Source organism: Bombina bombina, chromosome 2 (genome assembly GCF_027579735.1).
Source record: "Bombina bombina isolate aBomBom1 chromosome 2, aBomBom1.pri, whole genome shotgun sequence".
Taxonomy (NCBI): Eukaryota; Metazoa; Chordata; class Amphibia; order Anura; family Bombinatoridae; genus Bombina; species Bombina bombina.
The window spans coordinates 1,275,169,513-1,275,189,886 of NC_069500.1; the positions used below are offsets into that span (position 1 = coordinate 1,275,169,513).

Here is a 20,374-nt window from a genome sequence, read left to right on the forward strand (position 1 = left end):
TAGACATCTAGTGTGTTTGCATTTTTATATTTGTGCATCCAGCGGTGGTATATGAACCTCACCGGTCTAAGTTTGAGGTAGGGAATACTCACTGGACCTGGTCATTCAATCCTGTGAATTTCCAAACATTACACACATTGTGATTTTGGGAGCTAGCTGACTAACACACTGCTCTCAAGTGGATTGACACACATCACCGTGGTTACTCTCTATCTAAGTGACTTTTCCCTTGCTTTTCTGCTCTATTACGTGTATACGTGGGGTCTTGGCCAGACTCCTGGGAGGGTAACCGAAATCCTAGGTGGCATCTACACCAATTGAAGTTATTGGCACACAAACATTGTTATCAGCTTTTAAACACATATATTTTTTGTGTGAGCGTGCTTGCGGTCAGGTATGAGTGAAGGGGGTAGTACTGAAGTAGCTTCACTGTTCTCACTGAGGAATGCACAGGAAAGGAACACTGCTCCTGTGGATTATAACAAAGTGTTTTCCACTGACAAATCTCATTATAGCCTGGTTGCCCTATTTGAGGAATTAGAATTTCTACTCCTGAAAGAAAACAAACTTATTTGGGATATAAAGACTTTGACTAAGTATCAGGAATTGGGCATTATACCCAGGGGACTAAGGCTAAACAAATTTCCTACTTTTGTCACAGATGATAAGATATTCATTGATCTGTGGAATGGCCACCTGAGTACCTGCTCACAGAAACTTATGCAGCTGATCTGCGAATACAAACAAAAGTCCCTAGAGGAGATAACATTAAAAATTAAAGAGGTTCAGAGGGAACTGAACAATAGGAGCAAGGAACCAAGCTATCTAAAGTTTGACAGCACACTCCAGCAAATAATAGCAGAAGCGAAAACACTGCTATTAGAAATAAAACACAGTAAATACCTTAGGGACCAGCTAGACTACGACTTGAATCGTGTCTATGTATGGAATAAAAAGGATAGACAAACTCTAAGGAAGGAACAAAATAGAAATACATTTTACCCAAATAAATCAAGGGGGAACAATAGACACAGGCGAAGCAGAAGGAGAGTGAACTTTTTTGAAAGTGAAGGGGAATCGTGTGATGAGGGGTCTGGATCGGGTGGTGAAGAAATACCACCTAAGACACCAGTGACCAGACCAAAGGACAATTCAATACCTCTACCACCCTCTATACTAAAAACACAAGCTCCACAGCCACGCTCACACTATAGGGAAGAAATAAGATGTGTAGAGACGAGTACTACAGAGGCTACAGAAGTGGAGAGAGCACAATTGGAACAGGTTTTTCACGTCCCCCAAAGAACACCAGACGGGGGGGGAGGCGCCAGCAAGGATCAAAGCCACCAATACAAGGATCAAAGGAGGTACCCCCAGAGAAAGGGCAGAGGCCGAGGCAACTACAGAATGTACTGAATCTCTCAGATGTGGTGCTGACCAAACATGAACTGGAGGTACTGAGCCTGGGACTGTCCTTTACGCCAACTGCAGACTTTAACCTGTTCAGGACACTACTTGATGTCAATAAGCTAATTCGGAAATTAACACTAAGGAAGTTCTACCATTCCCAAGAGGGAGAAAGTGATGAGAGCCACGCATCTATGACCAGAAATAGGTCAGGGGGCTTGGTAGGCCAAGGGCCCGACATTCAATTCAGTTTTCAGGAAATCTGTGACATTAGGTCTCTAGAGATACTAGGGGATGAGGCCAGTGAGGCTGGGAGTGTACAGGTTCCAACCTTTAAGTGTAAGTCCTCGTTCTATCCGATCCAGAACAGAGGCCAAGTCTTGGAGAAATTCCAACAGAGGGTAGAATTGGACCTCACTAAGTTATATTACAAGTCAGAGAGGGGCAAACATAACAACATATCAGCACTACAGAGGAAGGCCCTAGACAGTCTAGCCAGCAATGAAAATATAGTGGTGAGGGCCGCAGATAAGGGCGGTACCATAGTGGTACTGAATACCAGTAGCTTCAAGGAGGAAGCTTACAGGCAATTAAGGAATACTGATGACTACAGTGCTCTACCGGGTGATCCGACAGGGAGGTTCCAGCGGCGATTGGCCTCCCTTGTAGATGATGGTGTGGAGTTGGGCTTTATTGATGCCAAGACACGGGACTATCTCTTAGTGTCTAATCCCACCATCCCCACATTTAATCACCTACCCAAGGTCCATAAATCCACTGAAAATATACAGGGGAGGCCAATCGTGAGTGGCATTGGATCCCTGCTGGAGCACCTGTCAGAGTGGCTGGACCATGTCTTGCAGCCAATGGTGAGTGCTCTATGGAGCTTTCTCTCAGATACAAAGCATGTACTCAATCTCCTTTCAAGAGTAGTCTGGAGCAAACACTATGTTTGGCTGACAGCTGATGTCAAATCGCTATACACCTCCATTCCACACGTAAAGGGGTTACAAGCCATCCGGTTTTTCTTAGAAAAACAATACGGACCGAATTCAAACTTTGTGAACTTTGTGGTGGAAGTTACCAACTTCCTTCTTAACCATAACTACTTTGAATTTGGGGGGGATTTCTTTCTCCAGAGGCGTGGGACGGCCATGGGGGCGAAATTTGCCCCCTCTTACGCCAACCTGTTCATGGGTTGGTGGGAGCTATCCCACGTCTATGGAGATGGGAATCCTCACAAAGACAAAGTGGTTTGGTACGGTCGCTATATCGACGACCTCCTCTTTATATGGGGAGGCAGTGAATCTGAATTACAGACATTCATAAAAAGTCTTGATGATGACTCTATGGGGATACACTTTACTAATGAGATACAAAGCGATACCATTAATTTTCTAGATGTGACCCTCAGAGGTAGACAGGACCAGTTCATTAGCTCAGAGACCTACCGCAAACCCATTTCGGGCAACTCACTGCTACACGCAGCTAGTTGCCACCCGCCAGGAGTATTTAAAGGGGTAGCGAAGGGTCAGTTCATTAGGCTGAAAAGAAACTGCAGTAATGCAGAGGTTTATGAGAAACAGGCCAATGAACTGACCCTACGCTTGAAAGAGAGAGGCTATAGGAGTTCTGTCATCACGAAAGCGAGGAATATTGTTAGAGGAATACCTAGGGAAAGACTCCTTATGCCTAAATCCTGCACTCAGGAAGGGAAAGACAACAAAATTGTCTTCCTAACTGAGTACTCAAGACAATATAGGGAAATTTGCCAAATAGTGAGGCATAATTTCCATATGCTATCTGCAGATGACAAACTCCAAGGAGTGGTCAGAGATGGCATAAGGTATTCCTACAAGAAAAACAGAACAATAGGAAACATTGTGGCACCCACACGAATTAAAAAGACAGTACAAACCACTTCTTCATGGTTGAGTTGTAAGGGTACATTTCACTGCCACCATCGTACATGTGTGGCCTCTGAAAAGCTAGCCCCTGGAAACCAGTTCACCTCACTAATGACGGGTCAGAACTTCATGATAGATTCTTGCCTCAACTGTAGGTCCACATATGTAGTTTATGTTATTTCTTGCAGAGAATGTTCCCTTCAATATGTGGGCCTCACGACAAGAGAGGCCAGAACCCGTATTAAAGAGCACCTTAGTGATATAAGGGCGGGGGTACTCACTACAGCTTTGATCCAACATTTTGCTGGCACACACCAGAAAGACACCAGTTCATTCACATGGACTATTATCGAGAGGGTGGCTCCCTGCAGGGGTGGAGTTGACAGGGTCCGCAGGCTAGGGGAGAGGGAGGCCTTCTGGATCTTTAAACTCAGGACAAGAGTTCCAGAGGGCCTAAACTCAGAATATGACCTTATCAATTTTTGGTAGGGCCTATCCTCTCCTCTCCCCCACCAGGCTTACCTGGTCCATACCATGTCACCCTAGGAGAATAGGAGCCTAACAGCACTAGGTACTTTAGTATGGTTTTTCGGGTCCCTGGTACTTTAGCTCACCCTCTAGATTCACTCCACTATGGCTAATAAGGTTCCCTGTTATAATAAGGCTACCAGCTGACCTGTCTGTTAAGGAATGCATATAATTAGAGCACTTTTTTATCTATAGACAATATTGACCTTACTATATATATATTTTTTTTTTCTGGCTAATAGCACTATTGGCATAATTATAATGTATGTATAGTATGCCTAGGGTCTGGTCACTATAGCTCAATATTTATATAAGTTGTATAATCTGGTTGCAAACGACATTTATTCTGTGCTTAAACCACCTGTATATTTGTATTTTTGTTTCAGCAACGATGGAGCAGTTTCCCAGCAACTCAAATGTTTTCGGCTGGGTCCGGGGTCCCTTTATACTCTCTCTGGTCGGAATTGAGTATATCAACAATTATCATGTCATGTTTGCTAATCTAAATTGTCTATATCTATTAGATTTATGCTACATATAATGCATTAGAACTGTTTATATTTATATTCAAGTTTATGTTTATTTGTTTATTTATTTACATTTCTATTCTAGTTCCATACGTTTCACTGTGAGCCGTAAATAGTGCATATTTCCTTGCTGTCCTAGTTGATCATAGCTACACAATCCAATCGTTCCATTGGAGGATTAACTAATGGGAGTGTTCCCATCTACCAATAGGATGACTAGCTACTGTTTTTAAGTTCACCTCATTGTGTTTTAGTCAGGTAATGAGTAAGGCTGTAAGCTGAAACGCGTATACCTGTTTCTTTAAGCTAGTCCTATTGATTTTTGTCAGTATTTACCCCGGGGTGTGTTATCCCCTCTCACGATTTTGTTCTGTTTGACAAACGTGTTGTTTTTCTTTTCTTCACTTTGAGCGCCATGGCGCTATGTTTGGCATTTGTAAATAAATGTTATGTGCATTGAAACCGCTGCTTGTGCTCCTTTTTTCATTCCTTGCTCTCTTTATCTCCCCTCTTGATCTCTCTCTCACCTTTCTTATCTTTTTCCTACCCCCTCTCCCATATTTTGAGCTGTTTTTAGCTCTCAGACTGCACAACCTTTCACGGCCCGCCTGCCCCCGCCCCCTCCACGCTCGGCCACGCCCCTTCACGGCCCTCGCGCTCGGCCACTCCCCTTTCATGATCAGCCACGCCCCCAGCCACGCCCACTTCTGCTCGCACTGCAGAGACTTAGTGACTGTAAGGCCAGGTGTGTTTGTCCTTGTGCTGTCTCAACTGCGCATGACAGCTTCGGACAAAAACACTTCGCCTTTTATAGTATAGGATTTTGCAGTCTGACAGAGACAGCTGGACATTACGGAATTTTGATACAATCTTACATGCATTGAACAGACACACCTACTAAATTTTGATTGGTCTGTAATTGACTACGAAATAATGCTAGAATCAGAGTTAGGGATTGGCTCTAGGAAACACACCTACCGCTTCTGATTGGTCACAAGTCGTTTAAAGACCAAGGGCGGCAAAAAGGAAAATATCTGCAATATACCTTTGAGAAAGCCCGGCCATAGACCGGGGGAAACACGTCAGGTACCGGCTGACAGGTCCGACGCTCAAACTGAAGCACTATCTGTCCTCCACATCCAGGCATAAAAGAAGCTCACCAGGGCATTCAGAAGAGTCCTGTATAAAGACCTTGTTTTCTTTTGTGTCGGAACATCGGAAAAACAATGCTATCCTAGGCGGCAGTGCAAGGTGGCAGAAAACGCTGAGGACTGAACGTTTTATCCTGAATGCTGATTTTTAATCTCTATCTAGTAAGTGCAACATATAAAGTGTGTGCATTGTGTTTAAATAAAGATTTACACTTGAGTCGTTCTTGTGCGCTCTCTCTTTTTTTCTTTTACATATTCTTGTCATTTCAACTGAGGCTTGGATTCGCCTGGTTTGATTAGAGCTGCGCAAGAGAGGTACTCGTGTTTTTGGGAAACCACAAGTGTCAGTTGATTTTTAAAGGGGTATTCTCCCCTTTTTTCAGAACTTTTTATCATTTCATTGGAACCCTTTTGAGGCCAACAAGAGGTACTGTGTGAGAAAGTGACATTATCCATTACACTCTTGTTGTTTGAATTGAATTGTTTTTTTTAAACTACGAATAAGTGATATTATCCATTATATTCTTGTTGAATTTAATTGTTTTTTCAAACTTTTATGAAATGTTCACGTAATTTTATGTACATTTTATCAAATTATTTTTAAATATTTATGCATTTATATTATTTTAGGATTTTATCAGGGGTTATCTTTTAGTTAGTCAATTAATCAATTAATATTTTTTTACAAATAACTCTGTTATCCAGGGGTGTATTTAGGGTTTGTGCTGCCCTAGGCACTCGAAATTCTGCTGCCCCCCCCCCCCCCTTAGGTTTAAGGCCTTTTTTTAGACATAATATTTTTGGGGTAGGGTGTAAAAAAATAAAAAAAATAATGTCTTTTTAAGTAGATGTTCACCAGGGCTTGCATTCACTCTGGTCACACACACACACACATATATATATATATATATATATATATATATGACATTATTTTGCAAGTCAGATGATTAAAGTGTTTATATCATAAAAAATATCCTTCACTGTATGATAGTATTAAATGCATACAACATATTTTCAGTTGTGTTTTATGTCACATAGTTGTATAGATTAAATACTTATTCTTTGCATGTATGACAGATAGACAAACAGTAAATGTGCAAGTATTTAGTGACTTATCCGTTTAAGTATTTTAATGCCTAATGAAGATGTATTGAAGGGAGAAAGGCATATGCTGTTTCACAGTGGTCACGTTGTACTACACACTGCACTGTGTAGTCTGTGTGAGTCTCAATCACGCGGTGGAGCTAGGAAGAATACCGCATTCCCTCTCAGTCCAGGCCAGGCTGCGCAAGTGAGCTCCGAATTCACTGTCACCACGTCAAGCACAACCACATACAATCCCATAGGATAGCAATAGCCGGGCCAGCCATTTAAGTCATTAGTAATTGGTTGATTTAGCCACCCGGCCCTGAATTCAGTAGAGTGGCCCTAGGGACTCAAAATTCTGCTGCCCCTTAAAAATCTGCTGCCCTAGGCACCGGCCTTGTTGGCCTATGCCTTAATACGCCCCTGCTGTTATCCTAGGGGTTTTATAGTTAATCAATTTTTTATAAACGATTTTTTCCAATATAATTTTTATCAGAATTTTATAAACCGCTTCTTGGGTACACGTATATACATACGTGCATATATATTACTGGTGATCCTTGTATAATAGAAGGATACGGTTCTCTAACATATAGCGCATTCACTTTATTTCTGTTCTACATCCTAAAAGATATATTTTTAATCTTTTTATATATTTTGTATTTATCTGTGTGTTCATATATACCACCAGTGGTTCTTTGTATTTTATTATTTCTAAGATTTCGTCATAAAATAAATGCATTGTGTTTTTAACCTTGTTTTCTTGTACAGATTACTTTTTGTGGCGCACCTTTCATTTTTGTATTTTTTGATAAATTTCTAGAGGTATTCGCCTCTATTTGAAGGGGAGCTACGCTGTATTGTTATGCTAATAGGGTTTTTTGTTGTGTAAACATCCATTCTTTTGTTATAGTGGCTGTGTTTTACAAATTTGCATACACAAAACTATTGGCTATAAGGCATGACAAGGGAGTGATGGCTTTGCTTGTTCACCCTGCCCTTAGCCAAGGGCGGACCATGATGGCGTCGAGCACACACTAAAAACAATAAGATAAAGTTTGAAAATGTAATTTAATATTAATACCGATACCATGACTTTACAATCTATTGTTATATTCATTGCCAATGTTTGCATAGCGATTAAAAAACTGCACACTGGTCCTTTAAGGGCTGCATATAAATGTATGTCTATTATAACAAACAAAAAATATAAAATTATACCATTATAAAAATAGATTTAGGTAAGGTTGCAGTGTACTTTATGTCTCCTGTTCTACCTTACAGAGGGAAGTTGTTAGTTCTGTCTTTTCTAATGCTTCTAAAAAAAATAGTGCCAAGGGTCACATGCAGCCCTGGACCTCCCAATTGGCCTGGGCTATATATAATAGCACATGTTGCATTATCCTCTGCTCAACAGAGCAAAGCATAACGCACAATCTGGTATTAACCCCTTAGCGACCGAGGACGTGCCTGACGTGTCCTACAAAAAACGGCTGTTAAAGACCAAGGGCGTGCCTGGCACGTCCTCTGGGGTTTCAAGAGCTGGAAGCGATCGTGATCGCTTCCAGACGCTTTCAGGGTATTGCAGCGATGCCTCGATATTGAGGCATTGTGCAATACCCTTTGTTAAGCAACCGATACAGAGAGGGCCACTCTGTTAGAAAAAAGCTGGCAGAAGAGGGCGGGAGCGTGTGGGACTGTTACAGCTACAAGTATTTAGTGAGTGGGAAGGAGGGAGAGGGTGGATATATGTCTCGGGAAAGGGATCTGGGAGGGGAATGAGGGGGGCAGCAACACTACAGAATTTTTTTTTTTTTAAAAGAGCAAGAAACATGGCTGCCAGTACCTAACATGGCGGCTAATAGTTAGAGGGTTAGAGGGGGGGGGGTCAGGGAGGTAAGGGGGGATACTACTCTGCAAAAAATAAAATAACTTTTATTTTTATACTGGCAAACTTTCTGCCAGTACTTAAAGGGACACTAAATCCAAAAAAATTATGTCATGATTGAGATAGAGAAAACAATTTTAAACAACATTCCAATCTACTTCTATTGTCTAATGTGCTTCATTCTTTAGATATCTTTTTAGAAGAAATAGCAATGCACATGGGTGAGCCAATCACACAAGGCTTCTGTGTGCAGCCACCAAGCAGCAGCTACTAAGCCTATCTAGATATGCTTTTCAGCAAAGGATAACAGGAAATTAAGCAAATTAGATAATAGAAGTAAATTAGAAGGTTGTTTAAAAATGCAAGCTCTTTCTAAATCATGAAAGAAAAAATGTGGGTTTCATGTCCCTTTAAGATGGGGGTGACCTTTGGGGGGTGAGAAGAGAGCTGTTTGAGAGGGGTCAGGGCGGGATGTGTCAGGTGGGAGGCTAAATTAACTCTACAAGCTTCCTTATTAACTCCTTCACTGCTGGGCATAATACAAGTGTGGTGGGCAGCGGTATTTAGCGGCCTTTTAATTACCAAAAAGTTTGTAAAAAAGATAATGATTTTTTTTTTATTTGATTGCATTTGGCAGTGAAATGGCGGCATGAAATATACCAAAATGGGCCTAGATCAATACTTTGGGTTGTCTACTAAAAATATATATATACATGTGAAGGATTATTCAGGGATTCCTGACAAATATCAGTGTTACAATGTAACTATCGCTAATTTTGGAGAAAAAAAAATGGTATGGAAATAGAAAAGTGCTACTTGCACTTATTGCCCTATAACTTGAAAAAAAAAAATACAGCTAAACACAAACACCGCAGAAATGTATGTACATCCCTGGTCCTTAACGGTAAGACAATTGAAAAATGGTCTGGTCAATAAGGGGTTAATAATGGATGGTTAAATATTGTCAAGCACACAAAACTATTTTAGCAAGCCCTATACTTTGAATGACTAGAACAGGTAACAATATTAGTACGCTTATTGAGCTTGTAAATAAATTGTTGTGCTCCAGCACAATCCAAAATACTGATGTAAAATGTAGGGCTTGATTCAGACAGAGCATGAAGTCTGTAATCGTCACTGTCAGTGCAGTGTAACATCAATAGGAATCCTCGACGGCCGTTTCGTTCCCTATCGTGGGAACTTTCTCAAGAGGTTGCTGTAGTATACAGACAAGCTCCACCATAAATACATGTTACTCATATTTCATTGGCTAACTGAAATTTAAATACATGATGACTGTTCACATTATACATAAATATATTGCACAAAATATTCATTAGTAATTTGTTAAAACATAATTTCATGATATAATACACTGTTAGAAATAGATAAAAAGACATTAAGAAAATGAACCTCATAAAATCAATTAATCACTATTAAAATCCTGTTAAAAATTGGATATGTACATTTAAAATTTCATGCTAATTCATACTCTCTAAAAATACTAGGGGATTTGGAATTGAAAAAAGGACACTATGATCTGAATGTTAAATACATAGATAGATGACCTAAAAATGAGCTATCCCCCATTTTCACCATATTTAGTAGGGGAAATAATTATTATTTGTATATATAAACAGTAGAGATATGTGTAATAAAAATTGATGAAATAGTTGATACCTTATTTGCTAAATGTAGCTTCATTGTATAATATGTAGGTGCAACCTAATATAAATATTGTGAAACTATGAGTGTGAATTAATGTGAAAACATATATAAACACCTAGTTTTTAATACACCATACTTATAGGTATCATTGTATATCTATACCAGAAATGCCTGAATATCTAGATCTATGTTGAGACCTTCTGGATGTAAGCTATTAACCCCTTAATGACCACAGCACTTTTCCATTTTCTGTCCGTTTGGGAACAAGGCTATTTTTACATTTCTGCTGTGTTTGTGTTTAGCTGTAATTTTCCTCTTACTCATTTACTGTACCCACACATATTATATACCGTTTTTCTCGCCATTAAATGGACTTTCTAAAGATACCATTATTTTCATCATACCTTATAATTTACTATAAAAAAAATTATAAAATATGAGGAAAAAATTGAAAAAAACACACTTTTTCTAACTATGACCCCCAAAATCTGTTACACATCTACAACCACCAAAAAACACCCATGCTAAATAGTTTCTAAATTTTGTCCTGAGTTTAGAAATACCCAATGTTTACATGTTCTTTGTTTTTTTTGTAAGTTATAGGGCCATAAATACAAGTAGCACTTTGCTATTTCCAAACCATTATTTTTCAAAATTAGCGCTAGTTACATTAGAACACTAATATCTTTCAGGAATCACTGAATATCCATTGACATGTATATATTTTTTTTTAGTAGACATCCCAAAGTATTCATCTAGGCCCATTTTGGTATATTTCATGCCACCATTTCACCGCCAAATTTTACTAATTTTTTCACAAACTTTTGGTTTCTCACTGAAATTATTTACAAACAGCTTGTGCAATTATGTCTTAAATGGTTGTAAATTCTTCTCTGGGATCCCCTTTGTTCAGAAATAGCAGACATATATGGCTTTGGCGTTGCTTTTTAGTAATTAGAAGGCTGCTAAATGCCACTGCGCACTACACGTGTATTATGCCCAGCAGTGAAGGGGTTAATTATGGAGCATGTAGGGAGCTTTTAGGGATAATTTTAGCTTTAGTGTAGTGTAGTAGACAACCCCAAGTATTGATCTAGGCCAATTTTGGTATATTTCATGCCACCATTTCACCGCCAAATGTGATCAAATTAAAAAAAAACGTTAAATTTTTCACAATTTTAGGTTTCTCACTGAAATCATTTACAAACAGCTTGTGCAATTATGGCACAAATGGTTGTAAATGCTTCTCTGGGATCCCCTTTGTTCAGAAATAGCAGACATATATGGTTTTGGCGTTGCTTTTTGGTAATTAGAAGGCCGCCAAATGCTGCTGCATTTCACACGTGTATTATGGCTAGCAGTGAAGGGGTTAATTATGTAGCTTGTAGGGAGCTTGCAGGGTTAATTTTAGCTTTAGTGTAGAGCTCAGCCTCCCACCTGAAACATGAGACCCCCTGATCCCTCCCAAACAGCTCTCTTCCCTCCCCCCACCCCACAATTTACATATGCTGCTGTGTAGGATCCCCCCTTAGCCCCCAGCCTCACTGATCCCCCACCAAACAGCTCTCTAACCCTCCCCCTCTGCCTTAATGGGCGCCATCTTGGGTACTGGCAGCTGTCTGCCAGTACCCAGTTTAGTAAAAAAATGTGCCTTTTTTTTTTAAAAAAAATGCCCTTTTCTGTAGTGTAGCTCCCCCCCCCCCCCCCAAGATCAACCCCCCACCCCTTCCAGATCCCTTAGCTGTTTATTTACAGCTTTCAAAACGTTTTATTTTTTTACTTTTGAAAGTTTATTTTTCTGTAGTGTAGCGGTTCCCTCCCGCTCCCGCCCCGTGCACGCGCCCGCCGCCCCCCGTGCACGCGCGCACTCCCGCCCCCCTCCACTCCACTCGGCACATTGATGGCCGCCCACCCGCCTCCCATACCGGCCACCGATGTACGGTGCAGAGAGGGCCACAGAGTGGCTCTCTCTGCATCGGATGGCCAAGGGGGGTTATTGCAGGATGCATCGATATCGAGGCATCACTGCAATAACCGGAAAGCATCTGTAAGCGAGCAGGATCGCTTCCAGCTGCTTTCCAGACCAAGGACGTACGCCACACGTCCTCGGTCATTAACTGTATTTTTTTTGAGGACGTGTGGCGTACGTCCTTGGTCATTAAGGGGTTAAGGGCATAGATCCAGAAAGTCTCCCTTTTTCTAAGTCTCAATAATCTGTTGTGATCTAATTTATTTGGTGCTATCCATTCAATTATTTTAACAGTAAGTCCCTCTGGGTTACTGTTATGGGCTATTCTAAAATGTTCAGACACGCTGTGGTTTTCAAAGGAATTTTCAATATTTTTAATATGTTCAGATCTTCTATACTTTAGTTTTCTCTTTGTCCTTCCAATATAAATTTTTCCACATTTGCATGTTATCTGATAAACGACATATGTACTGTCACACGTGCAACTACTTTTACATTTATAGGATTTTGATTTGTTAAAATTATAAAATAAACTTTCACTACTAACATATGGACAGGTGCTGCAATCCTTCTTTTTACATTTTATCAACCCTTTCTTCTGTGTTAACCACATATTATTTTTATTTTTGGTGTTCATAGGGCGATGTTCTCTTAACTTGCTTGGGGCTAATATATTTTTCGTGTGGAAAGGTGATAACTAAGCGCCAACTATAACGCAACAGACCTCCAGCTCTAATAAATTGGCACCTAGTTGCCAAGGGTGGATTCAATTTTAAGATTGGATATCAGAGCGCCAAACAACGTAGGCAGGGTCTATGGGCAGATAGTCAAATACCAAAGGTAACAATAGGTTGAAATAATATGATTTAATACATAAGATAAAAAAGTTGGTACATTTAAAATTATACAACAATTAGTCATGGATCCATGTTACACTTTAAAATATATATTGAAACAATAGGAACAATTTAAAAATGCTTGTAGAACAATAAATAACAAAAAAAAAAAAAAAAAAAAAATCTAATAAATAATGTCTATCGCTTAAAACTTAAATTTTAATATGTGAATGCTAGGAGCGCTTATGCACACTCTATTTATAAAAACAATGGGTTACAATGCACAGGTGGATAGATTCCAGGTTGCTTGAAACCGGTGGATGTGAAATGTATGTGGCTCCAAATTGGGGTTTTGCCTATGTGTTTATCCAAAATTGTTTATTTTGAAAATAAGGTTCAGACACCCCTGCAATATTTTTCTCACATTTTTTCACTTGTTAGGATTTACACCCTTTTTGGATAAACACATAGGCACAACCTTGGGTCTTATATTTTGAATTCAGGTTCTAGACATTCCTGTAACATTTTTTGTCCACCTGTTAGGAGTTACACAATTTTGGATAAACACATAGGCAAAACCCCAATTTGGAGCCACATACATTTCACATCCACCGGTTTCAAGCAACCTGGAATCTATCCACCTGTGCATTGTAACCCATTGTTTTTATAAATAGAGTGTGCATAAGCGCTCCTAGCATTCACATATTAAAATTTAAGTTTTAAGCGATAGACATTATTTATTAGATTTTTTTTTTTTTTTGTTTTGTTATTTATTGTTCTACAAGCATTTTTAAATTGTTCCTATTGTTTCAATATATATTTTAAAGTGTAACATGGATCCATGACTAATTGTTGTATAATTTTAAATGTACCAACTTTTTTATCTTATGTATTAAATCATATTATTTCAACCTATTGTTACCTTTGGTATTTGACTATCTGCCCATAGACCCTGCCTACGTTGTTTGGCACTCTGATATCCAATCTTAAAGCTAATATATTTTTCAGATTATTATTTCTTTTGTATATAAATTGAGGTTTTTGACCTACATGTGTGCCTAAAACGGGGTCTCTTGCTAAGATGTTCCAATGTTTTTCCAGAATTTTCTGAATATCTCTATGATTTTCATTGTATGTGGTTATGAATCTAACATTATTGGAGGCTCAGACTTACATTTACCCACCAATAAGCAAGCATAACCCAGGTTCTCAACCAAAAATGGGCCGGCTCCTATGCACCACATTCCTGCTTTTTAAATAAAGATAGCAAGAGAACGAAGAAAAATGGAAAATAGGAGTAAAGTAGAAAGCTGCTTAAAATTGCATGCTCTATCTGAATCATGAAAGAAAAAATTTGGGTTTAGCGTCCCTTTAACCCCTTAATGACAACTGACGTACCAGGTACGTCATGCAAAAACTAACAGTTAATGACAATGGACGTACCTGGTACATCAGTTGTCTAACAGAGTGCTGGAAGTGATCACAATCGCTTCCAGCAGCTCTGAGGGTATTGCAGTGATGCCTCAATATGGAGGCATCCTGCAATACCCCTTTACAAGCCTCCGATGCAGAGAGAGCCACTCTGTGGCCCTCTCTGCACCGGTAGTGATGGTGCCGTTGTCCAGGTGGGAGGGAGCGTGCGCGCGCGTGCACGAGACGCGCGCGAACATAGTGCGCGTGCGCGGGGCATGTGCACGAGGCGCGCACATGTACACGTGCACGCGCGCACATTAGCCACACTGACACCAATGAGGGCAGAAAGCCAGGGAAAGGTAAAACACATTTTTTCAAATATAAATGGATCTGGGAGGGGGTATTGTGGAGGGGCTGCTACACTACAGAAAGAGTTAATTAAAAATAAAATAAAAATACTTTGTTTTTTGGGGCCAAAGTGGGTACTGGCAGACAGCTGCCAGTACCCAAGATGGCGGTAATTAGGTAGGGGAGAGGGTTAGAGAGCTGGAGGGGGGATCAGGGAGGTTGGGGCTAAGGCAGGGGTCCATCCAAGCTAAAAGATTTTATTATTTTTATTTAAAAAAAAAACAAAAAAAACTCTTATTTAGTACTGGCAGACTTTCTGCCAGTACTTAAGATGGCGGTAACAATTGTGGGGTGGGGGAGGGAAGAGAGCTGTTTGGGAGGGATCAGGGGGTGGGATGTGTCAGGTGGGAGGCTGATCTCTAACATTAACCCTGCAAGCTCCCTACAAGCTACCTAATTTAACCCCTTCACTGCTGGGCATAATTCACGTGTGGTGCACAGCAGCATTTAGCGGCCTTCAAATTACCAAAAAGCAATGCCAAAGCCATATAAGTCTGCTATTTCTGAACGAAGGGGATCCCAGAGAAGCTTTTACAACAATTTCTGCCATAATAGCACAAGCTGTTTGTAAATTATTTCAGTGAGAAACCTAAAATTGTGAAAAATGTAAAGTTTTTTTTTTATTTGCTCGCATTTGGCGGTGAAATGGTGGCATAAAATATACCAAAATGGGCCTAGATCAATACTTGGGGTTGTCTACTACACTACACTAAAGCTAAAATTAACCCTACAAGCTCCCTAATTAACCCCTTCACTCCTGGGCATAAAACACGTGTGGTGCGCAGCGGCATTTAGCGGCCTTCTAATTACCAAAAAAGCAACCCCAAAGCCATATAAGTCTGTTATTTCTGAAAAAAGGGGATCCCAGAGAAGAATTTACAACCATTTGTGCCATAATTGCAGAAGCTGTTTGTAAATAATTTCAGTGGGAAACCTAAAGTTTGTGACAAAATTTGTGAAAAAGTGAACTTTTTTTTTTTTTTGATCGCATTTGGCGGTGAAATGGTGGCATGAAATATACCAAAATGGGCCTAGATCAGTACTTTGGGATGTCTTCTAAAAAAATATACAGGTAGCCCTCAGTTTACGCCGGGGTTAGGTTCCAGAAGGAATGGTTGTAAATCGAAACCGTTGTAAATTGAAACCCAGTTTATAATGTAAGTCAATGGGAAGTAAGGGAGTTAGGTTCCAGGCCCCTCTCAAAATTGTCATAAGTAACACCTAATACATTATTTTTAAAGCTTTGAAAGGAAGACTTTAAATGCTAAACAGCATTATAAACCTAATAAAATAAGCACACAACACAGAATATATAATTAAACTAAGTTAAATGAACAAAAACATTTGCTAAACAGCATTATAAACCTAATAAAATAATCACACAACAGACTTCACTTGCATTTTTCTGCAAACAGTTCTTTCTATGCATACCAATCTGGACTGATTTACAGACAGGAAGATCTTGTTCCTTTGAAATCTGCTCGATAGCTCAGGTCTGGTTAAACTGATTAATTTCAGCTTGCTTGGCTTTGCTGCAACACAAGCGGACAGCTCCACCTACTGGCTATTTTAATAAATCCACTGCTTCTCAATGCTTTTCAATAGCAGTCACATGACTGGAAATAAAGGTTGTTATTCTGAAACGGTGTAAATTGAACCGTTGTAAAACGAGGGCCACCTGTATATACATGTTAAAGGATATTCAGGGATTCCTGACAGATATCAGTGTCCCAATGTAACTAGCGCTAATTTTGAAAAAAAGTGGTTTGGAAATAGCAAAGTGCTACTTGTATTTATGGCCCTATAACTTGCAAAAAAAGCAAAGAACAAGTAAACATTGGGTATTTCTAAACTCAGGACAAAATTTAGAAACTATTTAGCATGGGTGTTTTTTGTTGGTTGTAGATGTGTAACAGATTTTGGGGGTCAAAGTTAGAAAAAGTGTGTTTTTTTCCATTTTTTCATCATATTTTATCTTTTTTTTTTTTTAGTAAATTATAAGATATGATTAAAATAATGGTATCTTTAGTAAGTCCATTTAATGGCAAGAAAAACAGTATATAATATGTGGGGGTACAGTAAATGAGTAAGAGGAAAATTACAGCTAAACACAAACACCGCAGAAATGTAAAAATAACCATTGTCATTAAGGGTAAGAAAATTGAAAAATGGTCCGGCCATTAAAGGGACATTAAACCCAAACAATTTATTTCATGATTCAGACAGAGAATACCATTTTAAACAGCATTCCAATTTACTTCTATTATCTAATTTGCTTCACTCTTTAGATATCCTTTGTTAAATAAATAGCAATGCACATGGGTGAGCCAATCACATGAGGCAAATATGTGCAGCCACCAATCAGAAGCTACTGAGCCTATCTAGATATGCTTTTCAGGAAGGAATATCAAGAGAATGAAGCAAATTAGATAACAGAAGTAAACTAGAAAGTTGTTTAAAATTGTATTCTCTATCTGAATCATGAAAGAAAAATTTTGGGTTTAATTTCCCTTTAAGGGGTTAAGCAAAGTTACCAATTCAAGAGATCCAACCCTCTCACATATTTGGCAAAGTCAAGATGAATAAAAGATCTTTCCTATAATTTCTCGTTATATGGTTTGCGTGTAGTCATTCTTATAGTATGGGTAACATGTAAGGGTTCAGTTATTTAGATTGCACTTGAACGCACATCGCTAAAATAAACTTTATCAGACACTCTGGCTACAGCACAACGGTTTGCTTTGCGGTAACCACCAGAAGTAAAAAGGTCTCAGTTATTGGTACTAACTAGAACCTTCTTCAGTAACACGGAACTAACGTCGTCCTCATTTGCGTAGTGACGTCATCACGTTTACACTACAGGCATTCCAACTACGTCTCTATCAGCAAAGTCTAGGTTTGCCCAACAACCTGGGCTATACGGAGCAGTCCAGTCGATGCATGTACGTCACTAAGCGCATGCGCCCTTCACTTCCTAGTAGCGACCGAGATTCTAGACGCTGCGCGCGCATCTTTCCTTTCCACCTCCTCGTGATACCGCGGGCGACTGTAAGGCCTAGCGTATTTTGTGAATTGTTTGTGAGACCCTGCCGCCATGTCCAAACGCCACCGTTTGGACCTCGGAGATGACTATGTTCACAACAAGAAGCGTAGTGAAGGGTGAGTGAGGACAAAGGGACAATGGGAGGAGGTTATCGGAACTGGGGAGGCGGGCTAGTGCGCTGCTCTTTGTGCCCTCTGAGTATTGGCAACCGGAGAGCAAAGCCCAGATTCCCGTTGTGTAGTTAGGTTCATTGAGCCGCTTCGAAGAGCGCATCCACTCAATATTATTGCCGTGCGCCGCGCTCACTGGTGCACTAACCTTTTCTCGGGCCCTGGCTACCTGGGCCTGCAGGTCACATCAAGACAACACCTTTGCATAACAAACAGTATGATTCCAAATAAGATTTCGATTACAGGCCACTTTGTTTTGTGTTTTAAGCCCCCGAATATATTCACCTTCTAGCTGCTGCATGTGTAGTACAGTAACTTATTGGAGGCAAAGTACTTCTATCACCCAAGAGTCTATGTTTCATGTCCTTTTAATTTCGACAAATACAATTATTTTAGCATTTAAAGGTCCTCTATAGCGACCATGCAATTCCGCACAAAATGGTAAAACATAGTAGAAGCTGCTGGTCCCAAGCAGATACGGCTAGTGAGCCATTCACGACCCAGCAGTACGACTGCTGTTTACTTGTTCTCTGTGGCTGCTGAGCAGTTCTTTGACTGTGTTCAACCCAAGTAAAGGGTTGCAAGTTCGCTAGTAATAAAATTACATGCACTAACACATAACATTTAACTTCCACTCTAATGGCTCTTTAAATGTCCATAATAAACCTTGATTGCAATAATGTTATAATCCCTACACACCAAAGTGCTCAAATCCCCCCCCCTTATTGTGAAAAAAAGTAATTTTGTGACTATTCCAATCTCTCAAAAATGGACATTTCCCCCATCTATGCTCCCAGTTCAATCACCAATATTAAGAACTCTATATATAGCTTGAAATTAATTATACATAATTTTAATGTGCTTGACCCAATAAACACTTCAACAAGAACCCCTAGAAAGTGGGGATCTCATATAAAGTCTAATGTATAAAATACTGATATGTGGCAAAGTCCATATGCAAATATAATTAGCGCTGTGGAATCTGTTGGCGCTCTACAAATAACCAATAATTTTAGAAGAATATCGTTCGTAAGAAAAAAAGTTTCCAATTTGCATAGCATATACACTTCCATGGCTTGTGAAGTAGTATTTAAAACCTTATGTTTATTGTTGAAGTTTAAATAAAATAAGACCTGGATGTCATGGGTAAAAACACACCTCTGACCCTCCCGCGTGATCTAAACTGTTTCGCCAAGGCTTTATTGAAGACGACGACCTGTTTTAAACACTAGATATTTTTTTCAATTCCAATCAGCCTTGACTTGCGTATTAGGTATGGTAGCGTGTGTGCATCTGCACACTAAATAAACTCTGATTACAAGCTCTATGACGCAGTAGAAAGGAAGCAGGTATGCCATAGGGACAGGTATACCAGCTCAGCACTATGTCAATCGTATGATGCTAGGCATGTTTGCAGCATGTCAGTCATAACTAACTGAGGCACAGTTTTATCATTTGGTATATGTGTTAACTACTTTTATTCAATACCATTTCTTTATCAAATGATTAATCTTTACATTGTAGATTTAAAACAGTTAAAAATCACAATTCATCTTTTTGGTATTTAAAAGAAAAATCTATAAATCTTTCAAAGCTATTTTCTGTACATATACAGTTTCTTTATATAAGATGTATATAGATATATATTTGTATGAATATTTATGATAAAGTAATTTTTATTATTTTTTGTAGCAAGTACATAATAGCAGAAAGAAATATAAAACAAGAAATTAACAGAACAAGGAAACGGAAGTCCTGGTTTTCCAAAATTACATTGTGAATAAAGTGGTTCAAATTACGTATCATTGAGTCATTCAGTCTCTATATCATAACCTATAAGGCCACTCTTACAAATAAAAGATTTTATGGCACCCAACATTTGTGAAACAATAGTCAATACAGTATAGAATTTTCTTTTGTAGCTGGAGTTAAAGTAACTTTATATACAGTTGTGTTGCTTTAAGGCTCAAATTGGTTACATACTACCAGGATAAGAAATAATAAATTAAAAAAATAGTGAAGGGGAAAAGAGTTAGGTAGAGCAAAGAGAGAGAGAGAGAGAAGTAAGGTGTAGATGAAGGGGTATCTCCTGACCATTCTACTCCGCTTTATTCGGAAGTTTGTTATATGTGGAATTAGTATGTCTCCTATTGATCTAAATTTTATCTGTCGTGTTTGGGGATTTTAAAATTCAAATATTAGGACAATCCAAGTGGGGGGCTCTATTGGACTAGACTAGTGTGTTAGGACACATTGTGTAATATCCAGTAGTACCATACTTTCTGGAAGGTTTCTTGAGTATCTAGAAGAAATGCTGCCTGCTCTGACATGTTATAATAAAATTTAATTTTTAGCTTGATTTCTTCCCAGGAC

At 39.2% G+C, this 20,374-nt stretch overlaps 1 protein-coding gene across 1 annotated transcript in view; it reads left to right on the forward strand.

Moving 5' to 3' along the window:
* Nucleotides 1–17,778: 17,778 nt before the first annotated feature.
* Nucleotides 17,779–20,374, forward strand: part of LOC128647498 (ATP-dependent RNA helicase DHX15-like) — a 46,613-nt gene continuing 44,017 nt past the window's right edge. Inside the window, exon 1 of the mRNA XM_053700284.1 lies at nucleotides 17,779–17,947. Coding sequence (XP_053556259.1) covers nucleotides 17,883–17,947 — 65 coding nt within the window. The 5' untranslated portion in view covers nucleotides 17,779–17,882. The remainder of the gene's footprint in view (nucleotides 17,948–20,374) is intronic.